General features: G+C 42.3%; 1 protein-coding gene across 4 annotated transcripts in view; it reads right to left on the bottom strand.

Annotated features, from left to right (window-relative positions):
* RACGAP1 (Rac GTPase activating protein 1) overlaps positions 1-13,595 on the bottom strand; it is a 34,593-nt gene extending 20,998 nt beyond the window's left edge. Inside the window, exons 1-4 of one of the 4 annotated variants that reach the window (XM_011964684.1) lie at positions 13,459-13,595; positions 9,441-9,556; positions 8,128-8,190; positions 4,725-4,813 (exon numbers count right to left, since the gene is read on the bottom strand). In XM_011964684.1, coding sequence (XP_011820074.1) covers positions 4,725-4,809 — 85 coding nt within the window. In that variant the 5' untranslated portion in view covers positions 4,810-4,813; positions 8,128-8,190; positions 9,441-9,556; positions 13,459-13,595. Of the gene's footprint in view, positions 1-4,724; positions 4,814-5,033; positions 5,180-8,127; positions 8,191-9,440; positions 9,557-13,388 lie in introns of those variants that run through there. The other 3 variants (XM_011964680.1, XM_011964675.1, XM_011964666.1) reach the window with 3 other exon arrangements.
* Between the last annotated feature and the right edge of the window lie 3,232 nt (positions 13,596-16,827).

The following is a 16,827-nucleotide window of genomic DNA, read 5'->3' as shown; positions in this document are numbered from 1 at the left end:
ATCACTTGAACCCAGGAGGCGGAGGTTGCGGTGAGCCGAGATCGCACCACTGCACCCCAGCCTGGGCGACAGAATGAGATTGTCTCAAAAAAAAAAAAAAAAAAAAAGAAAAAGAAAAAGAGGACAGACACTGGGGTGGATGCACGAAGTTGATTCTAGTGTCTAAAAAACACAGGGCTACTTTAGTTCCTCAAAAGCCAACATTTGCCAGGCACACTGGCTCACACCTATAATCCCAGCACTTTGGGAGGCTAAGGTAGGAGGATCACCTGAGCCCAGGAGTTCAAGACCAGCCTGGAAAACATGGCAAGACCTTGTCTCTACAAAAAATAGAATTAAAACAAAAGTAGTGCTTACAGTAGTTTGGGAGAAAAAGTAAATAATAAAAATTCAAAATAAAATAATAAAAATAAATATAAAAATTAGCCTGTGTGGGCCAGGCATGGTGGCTCACGCCTGTAATCCTAGCACTTCGGGAGGACGAGGCGGGCAGATCATGAGGTCAGGAGATCGAGACCATCCTGGTTAATACGGTGAAACCCCGTCTCTACTAAAAATACAAAAAATTAGCCGGGCGTGGTGGCAGGCGCCTATAGTCCCAGTCACGCAGGAGAATGGCGTGAACCTGTGAGGCGGAGCTTGCAGTGAGCCAAGATTGTGCCACTGCACTCCAGCCTGGGCAACAGAGTGAGTTTCCATCTCAAAAAAAAAAAAATTAGCCGGTGTGGTAGCACAAGCCTATAGTCCCAGCTACTCAGGAGGCTGAGGTAGGAGGATTGCTTGAGCCCAGGAGTTCAACGCTGCAGTAAGCTATGATTGCACCACTGTACTCCAGCCTGGGCAACAGAGCAAGACCTTGTCTCCAAAAAACAAAAACTAGGCCGGGCACGGTGGTTCACGCCTGTAATCCCAGCACTTTGGGAGCCAAGGTGGGTGGATCACCTGAGGTCAGGAGTTCAATACCAGCCTGGCCAACATGATGAAACCCTTTCTCTACTAAAAATACAAAAATTAGCCAGGTATGGTGGCAGACACCTGTAACCCCAGCTACTCAGGAGGCTGAAGCAGGAAAATTGCTTGAACCTGGGAGGCAGAAGTTGTAGTGAGCCGAGATCCTGCCACTGCACTCCAACCTGGGCAACAGAGTGAGACACTGTTTCAAAAATAAATAAATAAATGAGGGCCGGGCGCGGTGGCTCATGCCTGTAATCCCAGCACTTTGGGAGGCCAAGGCAGACGGATCACCTGAGGTCAGCAGTTCGAGACCAGACTGACCAACATGGAGAAACCCCGTCTCTACCAAAAATACAAAATTAGCCAGGCGTGGTGGCGCATGCCTGTAATCCCAGCTACTTGGGAGACTGAGGCAGGAGAATCTTTTGAACCCAGGAGGCGGAGGTTGCGGTAAGCCGAGATCGCACCATTGCACTCCAGCCTGGGCAATAAGAATGAAACTCTTGTTTCAAAAAATAAAAATAAAAAATAAAAAAAGCCAACATTCCAAATTAGAGATTTGGAGAAGGAGGTAAAATGTACCTCTATTTTATAAGAGAAATAAATGGGAAGGTAAAAATTTGCTTATATAATAAAATCAGGATTTCTTTAAAAATAAACATTTTGGGGAGGAGATTTCTGGCATAATCATTTCCCAAAGTATTTTCACAACATCTCAATTTATGCTCAAATCCTCATAGCACTCTCACAAAGAAAATAGAGATGTTTAAATTCCTATTTTATAGGTGGAGAAACAGACACAGAAATAACAGGTAAAAGCCAACACTAGTTATCAACACTCTAAACCACAGAGTCTTCCCTCTGCCCCCATATTTTATCAGTTGCCTCCTTCTATAGGTCTTATTATCACAATCTCTTCTACCCATTTCTCCCTGCTTCCATCTTCACAACCACCATTCCAGTTAGGGCTGTTATTGCCTCTTTCCTGAGCTATGACAACCATGTCATTCCTAGTCAGTCTCCCAGCATCCACTCTAATGCAGCCTACACCTCTGCCAGGGTAATCTTCCCAAAGCACAGTTCTGATTATGTCACTCCCCCTTACTCCTATTTCCCTCAAGTCCCACACCTTCTTGCCTCCGCTCAGGCTGTCGCCTGATCTAAAATACCCCCTTTCATCTCTGCCTGTTGGGATTCTACCCTATAGCTAAAGCTCAGCTCAAACCCTTTCCCCCATAACACCATTTAGTCATCCCTTTCCCTCAATTCAAAACTGCTAAAAGCCCTGATAGGTTCTCACAAAATATTTGCTGAATGAACCTGAGTATTAAGATCTCTTATTCCACACTCTAGTCCCCACCACACTCTAAAGTAATCCATCTTCTGAGATGATGTGACCTCAAAGAGAAGCCTAATTAGTATGCCATTGTGGTTACTGAGCTGGTACCAGATGATAGGGTCATGCAGCAGCTATTAGAGACAGAAAATAGAATATTGTTTTGAAAGGCCTGTAAGTGGATAAGAGCTATTAAAAACATCAATCAATTCAAAGAAAATATTGAATGGCATAAGCAAGATACCACAGTAAGTACTACAGAAATAAAAAAAAGTTCAAGACACAGTTCTTACATTACTTTAACACCAGTAAGGCTGACTCGAGAACAACATTTACTAAATTAGGTATTAATGAAAGTCAGAAATAGGAGAGGATGGTAATACAAAGAGAAGCTGGTATAGAATAATTCCCTTAGATCACATGTCAGTACCATCAGCCCCATTTTTCTTTCTTGCTAATTTATTTCCCAGACGGTTCCTCTATTAGCACCTCCTTTTTCTCCCCAGTTCGCCACCCCATCTCAATCCTTTATTCTTTCCCCCGGGGAGATGGAGTCTCACTCTGTCACCCAGGCTGGAGTGCAGTGGCACAATCATAGTTCACTGTAGCCTCAAACTCCTGGGCTCAAGCGATCCTTCAGCCTCCTGAGTATCTGGGACCATAGGCGTGTGTCACCACACCCAGCTAATTCTTTTGTTTTTGAAATAGGGTCTCGCTCTGTCCTAGGTTGGAGTACACGAGTGTGATCTCAGCTCACTGCAACCTCCGCCTTCCCAGCGATCCTCCCACCTCAGCCTCCGAGGTAGCTGGGATCACAGAAGCATGCCACCACGCCAGCTTTTTCTTTTTCTTTTTCTTTTTTTTTTCTGTAGAGATGGGGTTTTTGTGGTCAGGCGCTCAAACCTGTAATCCCAGCACTTTGGGAGGAGGCTGTGGTGGGTGGATCATTTGAGGTCAGGAGTTCAAGACCAGCCCAGCCAACATGACAAAACCCCATCTCTACTAAAAATACAAAAATTAGCTGAGTGTGGTGGCGGACGCTTATAATCCCAGCTACCTGGGAGGCTGAGGCAGGACAATTGCTTGAGCCCAGAAGGTGGAGGTTGCAGTGAGCCGAGATCACGCCACTGCACTCCAACCTGGGTGACAGAGTGATATTCCATCTCAAAAAAAAAATAAAACCAGAGATGGGGTTTTGCCATGTTGCCCAGGCTGGTCTCAAACTCCTGGACTCAATCGATCCACTCATCTCAGCCCTACAAAGTGCTAAGATTATAGGCATGAGCCACTATGCCCGACCGCTAATGTTTTCAGAGACAGTCTTGCTATGTTGCCCAAGCTGGTCTCAAACTCCTGGCATCAAGTGATTCTCCTGCCTCAGCCTCCTGAATAGCTGGGATTACAGGTGCAAGCCACCAAACTTGGCTCTCAATCATTAATTACTCAGCATCAAATATATGAATTAGGTGAAAGCAGATGCCTAGTATCTCCTTCAAAAAGAAATTGTGGACTGGGCCTGGTGGCTCATGCCTATAATCCCAGCACTTTGGGAGGCAGAAGTGAGAGGATTGCTTGAGGCCAAGAGGTGGACACCAGCCTGGGTAAAATAGGGAGACCTTATCTCTATAAAAAATTTTGAAAAAGTAGCAGGGCATGGTGGTGCAACCTGGGAGACAGAGTGATATTCTTTACAAAAAAAAAAAAAGAAAAAAGAAAGAAGAAATTATGACTTTTTCCCACTTCAACTGAAAATGCTTTTATAGAACACAAAGAAAATCCAGGATAAAAAGTATAGCCAACTGCTACTCTAAAGAAAAAAGCAATATCCTAGCAAATTTTTCCCAGTTCATGGCACAGAAAATAGTGCCAACTATTCAGCAGAAAAAGAATCTTGATAATAAAAAAGCGGCCGGGCACAGTGGCTGACGCCTGTAATCCCAGCACTTTGGGAGGCCGAGGCAGGCGGATCACCTGAGGTCAGGAGTTTGAGAATAGCCTGGTTAACATGCAAAACCCTGTCTCTACTAAAAATACAAAAAATTAGCCGGGCTTGGTGGCATGTGCCTGTAATCCCTGCTACTCGAGAGGCTGAGACAGGGAATCGCTTGAACCTGGGGAGCAGAGGTTGCAGTGAGCCGCGATGTCGCCACTGCGCTCCAGCCTGGGTGACAGAGAGAGACTCCATCTCAAAAAAATAAATAAAGATAATAAAAAAGCCTGGCTAAACCCTATTAAGAGCAGCTATAGAAAAGAATTTTAGTGACCATTTAGAATGAGTGCCTGTTAGGCTTTGACCACGTAAGTGACCACTGCTTTATTTTTAGGTAACCCAAATGAAAAACAACTTTAAGACTGGAAAATACTTCAGCTTTGTAAAAATCCCAAATTTGAAATCTGTTTTTCCTTTTGGACAGGCCAGCTCAGAATGACTTACGGAGTTCATTTCCTTCACTGAGAATCTCTGCCCGGCGCACAAGCTGCTCAAACAGATTCCGCATATTCAGCATCATAGTATCCATCTTTCTGCCAAGAAATCAAATACACATTAGGGGTCCTGCCTTCTCACCCACGACAGAAGATTCTATAGCAATCCAGCCATCAGTGACCAACATCTGGACTCTTCCATTTATAACTACCATTATAAGAATCTCAAGCTAACAACAGATGTTTTGTGTGATTCTTATTATAAAAACAAACTTGGAATATTTAAGACTCATCTTAAAATTAGAAAACCATTTCAGACCTTTGAATATAACAGCCCCTCCAATCACTTTGTAGCAGAAAACAAATAGGAAAAAGCATGTCAGCTGATTACTAAGTGACTGACCAACAACAAAATATGGTTCTTCAAGTCAAGCCTATTGATTAATATAATACTTTTGCCAGTTTATTCCTTGTGGGCCTTGAAGACCTACAATGTGACTTAAAATATCTATTTTTAATTTCATTTTTAGCTAATGCCCCTGTTGCAACTGCCTTTTAAAATGCAGGACATGGTCAGCACATTTCCTACCAACAGCACAGATGACGTCACACGAATGATTAAGTGGGAAAATCGCCAGCTCAGCAGCACAAGAATTATTTCTGTAATGCAGGGCTCTCTGCCGGGCTGCGTGGAGGAACTATGTCTAACAAATTTATACTAAGTAGAGGCAAAGGATTATGTTGTACCACATTCTGGCATCAGAGAGACAATATACCACCTTCATAGTTCGAAGGGCAAAGCAAAAATCATTTGCTACTGTGTTCTGTATAGTGAATTTCAGGCTTCGTATTTCCCCCCAAAGGCCTGCTGATACTATAGAAAAAACAGTGTCGTTACAGGCAGTTATATTCCAAATAGACTTTAACTGGGAACACTTTGAGGAAATAAGATCTTCACTTAACAGTCAAGAAAGAAACACATTAACTGGATGTTATGAAAACTATCAAGGAAATGAAATAAAAAGTCAAATTTCATTAGAAATGCAATGTCCTCAGAAATACCATTAAAGGATTCTTATGTTTCTCTTAACCAATGCTTCAACATTCTAGTCCAGGTCCTTATTTCCTAAATAAAATTTTAAGAACTCTTATGAAGGGTTAGTGATTTTGCAATGTTTATAAGATTGTACCACAAGCTATGAGAGCAAGAAAAAATATATTAAAAAGCACAAAGGACAAAGAATATATGAACATAGGCTGGGCACGGTGGCTCACACCTATAATCCCAGCACTTTGGGAGGCCAAGGTGGGTGGATCACTTGAGGTCAGGAGTTCGAGACCAGCCTGGGCCAACATGGCGAAACCCTGTCTCTAGTAAAAACACAAAAATTAGCTGGGCACAGTGATGTGTGCCTGTAATCCCAGCTACTTGGGAGGCTGAGGCAGGAGGATTGCTTGAACCTGGGAGGCAGAGGTTGCAATGAGCTGAGATGGTGCCACTGCACTCCAGCCTGGGTGCCAGAGCAAAAAAAAAAAAAAGAATATATAAACATAAGATATTTTCTATTAAGTGCTGCAGAATTATTCATTTATATTCATATGATAATTGCTATAATAGAAAAAAAGTTTTCAGTTCCAAGCCTGGATGCAATATATACCTGAATCAGGGCCGGAAACCAAGATTTTCAAATGGCAAGTATCTGTTCCAAGCTACATAATCACAGCAAGCTGCTAAGCAACCAGACCAACAAATGTATTACAAAGATCTTTCTCTAAACTAAGAACAAAACTAAAAGGATAGCATTAAAACCGGCAGGAAGAGCTGTGGAATTCATGGAGACTCCATGGATTTAACAATATAACGAAATAAGCAACATACCCCAAGTGCTACAGGACAGAAATGGGCGGGACATTGGGTAGTCAATTCAAATATTGATTTCCTTTGGCTCTCATGAGGTAAAAATGGAAGACTCTAATCAGTAGTTTTAATATAAGGTATTGCTTTCTATCATCTTGGCACTCACTCACATATTGTGAGACTATAAGACAGTGAGCTCAGTACCACAGCAAAACTTCTAATCTGTCCAAGAATTCAAAAAGGAAAATTTTATGGTGCTAGGATGTTGAAAACTGGTTGTTTAAAAAAAAAGCTTTTTTTGCCGGGCGCGGTGGCTCAAGCCTGTAATCCCAGCACTTTTGGAGGCTGAGATGGGCGGATCACAAGGTCAGGAGATCGAGACCATCCTGGCTAACACAGTGAAACCCCGTCTCTACTAAAAATACAAAAAACTAGCCGGGCGAGTGGCGGGCGCCTGTAGTCCCAGCTACTCGGGAGGCTGAGGCAGGAGAATGGCGTAAACCCGGGAGGCAGAGCTTGCAGTGAGCTGAGATCCGGCCATTGCACTCCAGCCCCAGCGGCAGAGCGAGACTCTGTCTCAAAAAAAAAAAAAAAAAAAGCTTTTTTTTGGAGGGGGGCGGTTAAGTCTTAAATTACAATATAACCTGTTCTTTTGTTCTTTTTTTTTTTTTTAATTTTTTGAGACAGAGTCTTGCTCTGTCCTCCAGGCCAGAGTACACTGGCGCCACCTCAGCTCACTGCAACCTCTGCCTCCCGGGTTCAAGTGATTCTCTGGCCTCAGCCTCCTTACATTGTTCTACCCTTCCTGTTTATGTACATCAACTATCCTACTCATTGACCTACCCTATCCCACACCCTACTGACTTCCAATTTTGATTTCCCTATTTTTATCATTCTCTCAGTCGCTCAGTTCCAAACTTCAGAATCACCTCTGGTTCCTCCCTTTTCCACAGCATCATCACTAAACCCTGTGTACTCTTCTCTCATGTATCTACCATACCCACCCCCTCATCACTTGCAGGTTGTCACCACTCACTTCAATTGTGTTCCCTGCCTCCAGTCTTTCCCTCACTGCTTCAGGCAGTTGCCACTCAGATACAAACTCTTGGCACTTGAATTAAACTTTACCATATGATTCTGTCCTGTGTCCCAAGTAGACTGTAAATTTGAGGGGAAAATCCTTACATGTAGCACTTCTATATTACACACACAAGCATGTAGTATTTAATACGATGCTCACAAAAAAAACTGATATATGTTAATTCAGAGAGGAAACACACACAGATATCTGTGATGCTATGGTCAAAAGAATTTCCATTCTCCCTCAACATCAACGTGTAATATAGCTTAAAGCAAAAAGAAGAGTTAAAACAGGGAGAGGGAGCAGAAGTCCTGGGACAAACTGGGTGTGGTGGTGCGTGCCTGTAGTCCCAGCTACTCAGGAGGCTGAGGCAGGAGGATCACTTGAGTCTAGGAGTTTGAGACCACCCTGATCATCACAAGACTCCCTTCTCTTAAAATAAATAAATAAATAAATAAAGGTCCTGGGACAAACCTTTAGCTCTTCTATCTACCAGTAGTATAATCTTCAGTAAATCACTTAAATTCCAAGACTCATCTATGAAGTGAAAACAATAACACTTGCTCTATTTACCTCACAGAATATTATAAAAATTTTTAAATGTATAAGTTGAGAATCTTACTACCAAAATATAAGGTATCTTTTAGTTGGTATGAAGTGAGTTTCTTTTGTTTAGGTTTGGTTTTGGTCTGATAGTTGTTACTTCCATCCTAAAACAGTGATTCTCAAATCTAGGTGTTTTTTCCTCCTAGGCTGTCTCCAAATAAGGATATCACTAAATTCAGAATTTTAGACCACTTTTTAAAATAGTGCTATACAATTAGAAAGAAAAGTATCCAGTATTTACTAGGTGCTTTGAAATGATTCGGGCACTAAATTAGACACTTCACATATACTTTTTCTTTAAGTGAATTTGACTTCTTTTTGAGATGGAATCATGCTCCGTCACCCAGGCTGGACTGCAATGGTGCCACCTTGGTTCACTGCAACTTCCGTTTTCAGGGTTCAAGTGATTCTCCTGCCTCAGCCTCCTGAGTAGCTGGGATTAGAGGTGCCTACCACCATGCCCGGCTAATTTTTTTTGTATTTTTAGTAGAGACTGAGTTTCACCATGTTGGCCAGGCTGGTCTTGAACTACTGACCTCTAGCAATCTGCTTGCCTCTGCCTCCCAAAGTGCTGGGATTATAGGCGTGAGCCACCATGCCTGGCCTCACTAACTTAATTATCTCCATTTTACAGACAATGGGCAACTAAGGCCAGAGACCTTAAATTGACTAATAAATGTCGAGCTCTTATTGAAACCCAGGTCTGAGTCCAAAATCCATATTCTCTCCAACTCAATATATAGAAGAGATGATATGTTACAAAAATATCAATTAGACCATATATGTTGCAGACCTACTCAGAGACCTCCCCCAAATCATGTCATACAAACAGCAACACATATAAAACATAAATTATAGCTGGAATCCAGACCAAGAAGAATCAAGGAAACAGCAAAATTCGACCAGGTCTGGGCTTTTAAACAAGCTATTCTAGATGAGGTTTGCTGTTTCTGAAGAGTTATTTTTTCCTCTAACATAGATTTACTTAGGGTAATCCAAAAATTGCACTAGCAGAATATAATCCTCTTCTCTTTATATGCTAGGGGACCATATATTTTTATTAACATTCTACAGAAGTGACTCTCAGGAATTATTTATAGATGACAAAAATATCTTTCTATATCAGTACTAACTCTGATATCTCAGCCAAATTGTAACTCAAAAAGCTAAAATTTACTCACCCTATTCAACGTCAATTGAAAATAGTTGTAATTTTCCTGCTGGGTCACATTTTCACCCTCATGAATACTTGTTTATTTCCCCCCATGTATTATTTAGTCCATAGCTAGGAGATACACTAATGTGAAAGGAAACAAAAACAAAGTCATATTGTAGTACATTGCTTTTGCAGCTGTAAAACAGCTGTCACTTTCCACAACAGAGACTGCTGCCTTTCGGGAAAGCTGAAACTATCCCTGTGTGCAGCAAGAAAATCAGTTTGTGGAGCACTTTAAACCAAAAGGTGTTAGAGAATCTCAGCTGTTATTGATGGGGAGCCCCAGAGGTGGAGAAGTCACTATGTTACAGATTCCCAATCTGTAAGTATCCCTAAGGGGGCAATTTGGCAACACCATCAAAGAGTCTCAGCTGGATGTGATTGCTTTGAGCCCCCAATTTAATTTCAATCACCCAGCCAAGAGACAGATATCGTCCTTCAGAATAACAGACTATTACAGATCTTACTGCAGGGTATCCTGGGAAAAGTCTCTATCCTCTTCTTCCTCCTCCTTCAAACAACATTATTAAGAGACCTATATATCAGGTTTTTTAGATGCATCAAGGGTGTTAAATACTTTAAGACAAAGCAATGAAAGGCTGCTGGAGTTTTTCAGGAAAGTGTTTTAATGAAAAACTTTCCCACAAACATTGCTAAATCTGGAGATTTCCAAGAAATCAACAATATAGATTCCTTGCTGTCAAGGAAAACCATTCTCAAAGATAACCTCAGTACTTTAAGATCCTGTCACAGGAACATATTTGAGGACAATGTGAAGACAATTCTTTTCCTGAAATGTCCAGCTTCTGCTTCACTGTATCAAAAGTCTCTAATACAACTGGCGGGCAGAAGGATTATCTTGAAACCAAATGTTCTTTATAAGCAAATCACTTGCAGAGAGTAAACAAAATGTTCTCAATCCAGCATGAATGAAGACTAAGGGAAGATTTGAACTGTGATTTTTCAGAAAATTACTATCAGTTCAGCATACTAAATACCTCTTTTTTTCCCTGTGAATTCTTCCTATTCTGGTCTTCCATCCTTCAAGGTCTAGAATAAGTCTCACCAATTCACTGAAGCCTTCCCTAACCATTTCAGTCCAAAATGATTTCCTTTATTATCTATAACATTCATTTAGCAGATACAAAAATACTGTTTATTATTAATCTTCTATGTTCAAAAAAATTAACAGTAAAACAGGCCAGGTGCAGTGGCTCACACTTGTAATCACAGCACTTTGGGAGGCCAAGGCAGGTGGTTCACCTGAGGTTGGGAGTTCGAGACCAGCCTGACCAACATGGAGAAACCCCATCTCTACTAAAAATACAAAATTATCCGGGTGTGGTGGAGTATGCCTGTAATCCCAGTTACTCGGGAGGCTGAGGCAGGAGAATCGCTTGAACCCGGGAGGTGGAGGTTGCGGTGACCCAAGATCACATCATTGCACTCCAGCCTGGGAAACAAGGGTGAAACTCTGTCTATCAAAAAAAAAAAAAAAATTAATAGCAAAACAAAAATCTCACTACCCTAAACAACTATATGTACCACCTGATTTAATCTTTGTCCATTACATACTCATATTTCATGGTGTTACAATCATACATTACATATAATTTTGTGTTTTGCTTCTTTTTATCATGTTTCCATTAAGTTCTAAAGAGTTGATGAACAACTGTTTAACTATTCTCTTCTTTGGACGTTTAGGTCATTTCCAGTTTTTCATTTACCTCTGCCTGGAATCTCTTGCATGGTCGTTCTCTCACCTCAAATATCTTTACTCAAATGCCACTTTCTCAGTGAGGTCTTTCCAATCATCCTATTGTAAATGGCAGCCTTTCTCTAACATTACCCTGCTTTACTTTGTTCCAAAGCACTTCTCTCCATCTAACATATTTACATATTTATTCAGTTTATCGTCTGTTTCCCCTCTAGCTTAAGTTCCAAGAAAGCAGAGATTTGTGTGTTTTCTTCCCTGATGCCTAGAACAGTACCCAACATTTGGTAAATGACTAATATTTGGGGAATAAATGAATTGAGCATTCCTATGGACAATATTTTTCTTCAGGTGACTGTGTTCCTTAGAATAGATTTCCAAGACTAGGATTGCTATATTAGGGTGTAAAAACCATTATATGGCTGTTAATAGTGCCAAAATGTTTTCTAAAAGGGATGTACTAATGTACAGTACTCTCAACAGTGTATATATAGGCTTACTAGACTCACCAGTTATCTAAAGTTCTATTACCCCAAATTAACTGCACATTCTTTAAGACCAAATAAGACTGTGTTCTACTTACACTTTGCACTTAAGAAATACCTATTGAGTGAAAGTAAGCAGACCGGGTACGGTGGCTGACACCTCTAATCCCAGCACTTTGGCAGGCCAAGGCAGGCTGATCACATGAGGCCAGGAGTTCAAGACCAGCCTGGCCAACATGGTGAAACCGTATCTCTATCAGAAACAAAAAATTAGCCAGGCATGGTGGTGCACACCTGCAATTCCAGCTACTCCGGAGGCTGAGGCAGGAGAATCACTTGAACCCGGGAGGCAGAGTTTGCAGTAAGCCGAGATCGTACCACTGCACTTCAGCCTGGGCCACAGAGCAAGACTCAGTCTCAAAAAAGAAAAAAGAAAGTAAGCTAGTACAACCTTTATGGAAAACAGTATGGAGATTTCTCAAAGAACTAAAAATAGAACTATCATTTGATCCAGCAATCCCACTAATGGGTATAAGGGTAAGAAATCAGTATATCAAAAAGACCCCTGCACTCATATGTTTATCGCAGCAGAATTTACAATAGCAAAGACACAGTATCAACCTAAGTGTTCATCAACGGAGGACTGGATAAAGAAAATGTGATATATAAATAGACAGACATACACCACAGAATACTACTCAGCCATAAAAAAGAATGAAATCACATCTTTTGCAGCAACATGGATAGAACTGGAGGCCATTATCCTTAGTGAAATAACTCAGAATGTCAAATACCGCATGTTCTCACTTATAAGTGGAAGCTAATCAATGGGTACACAGACATACAGAGTGGAATAATACACACTGGAGACTACAAAAGATGGGAAGGTGGAAGCGGGAGCTGAGGGTTGAAAAACTACGTATTGGGTACAATGTTCACTATTTGAATGATGGGGACACTAAGAACCCAGACCTCACCACGACGCAATATATGCATGTAAGAAATCTGCACCTGTACCCCCTAAATATACAAATTTTTTTTTTAAATCCCCTCCAAAAAATAAATACCTATTGAATGATTAAGCTACAGGAAAGGTGCCTTCTCTAAACACCTGCAATAACTCGGAAAGCTTATTTACCCGACACATTCGAGAGAAAGATAATGCTTAAAAAAAAAAAAAGAAAAAAAAAGAAAAAGGCTTATCTCCCCACCTACCCCCACTTTTCCTACACACACCTTTCGGCCTACGAATGAAATCCTGTGAAGAGAAATATACGTGAAAGTGCACAAGTAAGGCCTCGTTGTCACTGAGGCTAAGAATTAGGATGAGAAGGACAAGATGTCATTGCCTCGGCCTGCATCCCTAGACACACGCGACCCACTGAGGAGAGGGGCTCCACTGCAGGCCGCCCGGGTCTCTCAAACACCAGGGCGCTTCCCTTCGAAAAAGATGGGGTGTCATTCCAACCACTCTTAAACTCGTATTTGACTGAGAGACTCTTCTTCGGGATGGCTCCTGCCCCGCTCCAGCCATCACCTCAAAAAGACGCCCCCGGCTTTCCATAAAACCCGGCGCCAGGACAGAAGCCCCCTACCCTCCCAGGCTGCGTCCATTCGGCCTGCCCCGACCCCCGCCCCAGAAAAGCCCGAATGGACAGGCTGTGGCTGCCGGCCTGTCCCGCTGTCCCGGACCCCCGCGGCGTCCACGGCTCACCACACGAACGCTCTGCTTCCTACCACAATCCAGCGCCAGACGCACTTGGTCTGGCACCCCGACTACTCACTTCAGTCAGCCTGGCCCCACCTGGGCCGCCCTTCACTTCGCTCCGCGCCTCACCCAACGGCAGAACAGCGCCGCACCGCGCCGCGCCGCCAGCTCCCGTTTGAAATCCTTCACCAACCAATCACAGAGAAATTTATTCCTCCCGCGCCGTCCCTCTACGGTGTGGCGTACGCGTCAGGGACACGCAGAGGTGACGGGAACGGGAATGGGCATGCGCATTCTGACAAAGCGAAGCCAAAGATGGCCATTTTGACTAATGTCAACGGTTTGGGTTTTTTTTGCGGTGCCCTTTCCTGAAGTCATTCAGGATGCCATATTGCCTAAGGGCAAGTGGTACTTCTTAAGTGCAAATTATTCTTGGTCTCACTGTCTGCGGGACTAGGGCCCTTGGAAAAGATTAATTGAACAATGTTAAGTCTCAGTAGAATCGGAAGAATACCAGGAGTTAGAACAGCAGTTATTTTCAAGCACATTCACTGAGCTATATTATCCCTTCCATTGATGTATCCATTCAGACTTTTATTTGACACTTATTAAGTGAGCCCACATCATCACAGGCACTCCACTGGGAATCGGAAAAATAAAGGTGGTATGGTCTCTGCTGTCCAGTAGCTACGAATGGAGGCGATAGCTCGAGGAAACAAAAATAAATACAAAATGAAAATAAAATACTATAATTCCATTTAATAAACGTTATTTAGAACTTGGCATTGTGCTAGCACAGGAGCTTTCATGCTTTTTAAAAAATCTGGACCCACAGTGAGAAATACATTTTACACTACAACCGGGTAATGAAAACTCTGCTCATCCTTACTATATGCAACGTACTCAGAACTTACTACTCAACAACGTATGGCTACCCGCAATTTGGAAAAATACTGGCTGGAGCATACAAGAAGCGCTATGGTTTAAAGGAAAGAGCACTTACTGTCACATTGGTCCTTAAGCTAAAAAAGAAAAAAAAAAAGAAAGATCACAGATTTGGAGGGGGGAGATTAGGGAGATATTGGTCAAGAGATATAAAATTTCGGTTAGAGGAAAATTTAGATCTATTGTACAACACGGTGACTGTAGTTAATAACAATGTATAATACATTTGAAAAATTGCTAAGAGTAGATCTTAAATGCTCTAACCACACACCCCAAAAAAGTATGTGAGGTAATGGGTATGTTAATTTGCTTGATTTAGTCATTCCACAGTGTATACATATATCAAAACATCACCATAAATATATAAAATTGTATTTTATCAAAAAACACACCACAAATTTTGTAACCCAAAAACTTGACTCCACTTTTATTTTAGAGGCAGGGTCTGTCTTACTCTGTCACCCAGGCTGGAGTGCAGTGGCACAATCATAGCTCACCGTAAATACGAACTCCTAGGCTCAAGGGATCCTCCCTCATACCTAGGACTACAGGCACATGCTCAAGGTAATTCTGTTTGCTTGTTTATCTTTTGTAGAGAAGGATCTCACTATATTGTCTAGACTAGTCTTGAGCTCCTGGCCTTAGGTGATCCTACCACCTGAGCCTCCCAAAGCACTGGGATTACAGGCACTAGCACTCTACCTGGCCTTGAACAATAGCAGGCATTCCACTGACCCACCCGTATTATCACTTTTTAATGCTTCTGTACTTCACTACCTCCAAGTATAAAATAGAAATAATAATCCCATCTCTACCTCACAGGTTTATTCCCAGATCAACTGAAACACAGTGTGGTACATTATCGAAGTTTATACTTGGTAAATTGTAATACAGATTATTATTAATATTATTATGAAAGGGATGAAGAAAGAAAATATGAACTGTAATTTGTTATCCCATTTAATCCTCCTAACAACCTTTCAAGGTCAGGAGCATTCATTGATTGCATTAGCCTGTGCCTCCTTAGATACCTGTAATACAATGAAATAAGTACTAGGACAAAGACATGTATAAAGTGCTTTAGGAACACAGACAAGGAAGCAATTAATCCTATCTGGGGAGTGGGAGCGTTAAAAAAGCCTACGGAGACTCGATATCTGAACTGGGTCTTGAAATGTGAATAGGAATTTACCGGAGAGAAGGGAGTGGGAAATTACTAGCAATAGGAAGATCATGTGACCTCTGAAGAATGAGGCAAGCATATATTTAATAAATACACAAGGCCAGGCGCGGTGGCTCATGCCTGTAATCCTGGCACTTTGGGAGGCTGAAGCGGGTGGATCACGAGGTCAGGAGTTTGAGACCAGCCTGGCCAACATAGTGAAACCCCATCTCTACTAAAAATACAAAAATTAGCCAGGTGTGGTGGCAGATGCCTGTAATCCCAGCTACTTGGGAGGCTGAGGCAGGAAAATCGTTTGAACCCGGGAGGCAGAGGTTGCAGTGAGCCGAGATCACGCCATTGCACTTCAGCCAGGGCAACAGGGTGTGACTCTGTCTCAAATCAATCAATCAATCATCAATCAATACACAAGAAAGTATTTATGAAGGTTTAGGCTGCGAAGGAACATTTACTTCAACTTTCAGGTAATGTTGGGGGTTCAGTGAGTATGATGCTTCTTGAGTAGCTTTGGCCTGATAATGAAAAGGAGAGACTGGCAAAGTAGGATGAGACCACACTAGGAAGGGATTGGACTTGATCCTGTAATAGACACAGCGACAAGACAATGGGACTTAGACTGACTTGACTGATTTGTCTTTGGATAGAACATACACTAAAATGGCAAGCAGGATTGTCTGGAAAGGGAAAAATGTAAAGGTAGACTATTTAGGCCAGTGGCAGTGGGGATGACAAGGAGGGGACAGGTGGGAAAGATATTTATTAAATCAATCAATGAAATGAAATGGATGTATTAAATGATCGGACTTCAGGAGTGAGAGAGAGAAGCATGGGAGTGTAGAATGCCTCAGCTTTCCCTCTTTCCCTTACACCTCAATTACTGAGTGAAACTCCTAAGTACTGATCTCTTGTGTGTGCCCACTTTTCTCCTTCCCCCTGTCACCACCCTTGCCCAATTTGGTAGTCCAACCCCAATGAAACTGTTCGCCCTCCCTTGCATTCTTTACTCTTCAAGTGATCTTTTAAAAATGCAATTATGGGCCGGGCGCGGTGGCTCACTCCTGTAATCCCAGCACTTTGGGAGGCCGAGGCGAGCAGATCACGAGGTCAGGAGATCGAGACCATCCTGGCTAACACGGTGAAACTCCATCTCTACTAAAACTTCAAAAAATGAGCCGGGAATGCTGGTGGGTGCCTGTAGTCCCAGCTACTCGGGAGGCTGAGGCAGGAGAATGGTGTGAATCCAGGAGGCGGAGCTTGCAGTGAGCCGAGATTGCACCACTGCACTCCAGCCTGGGCAACAGAGTGAGACTGACTCAA

Source organism: Mandrillus leucophaeus, unplaced genomic scaffold (assembly GCF_000951045.1).
Source record: "Mandrillus leucophaeus isolate KB7577 unplaced genomic scaffold, Mleu.le_1.0 Scaffold118, whole genome shotgun sequence".
Classification (NCBI taxonomy): Eukaryota; Metazoa; Chordata; class Mammalia; order Primates; family Cercopithecidae; genus Mandrillus; species Mandrillus leucophaeus.
The sequence above is the reverse complement of the archived record's forward strand: the minus strand, read 5'-3'. Positions and strand labels throughout refer to the sequence as shown.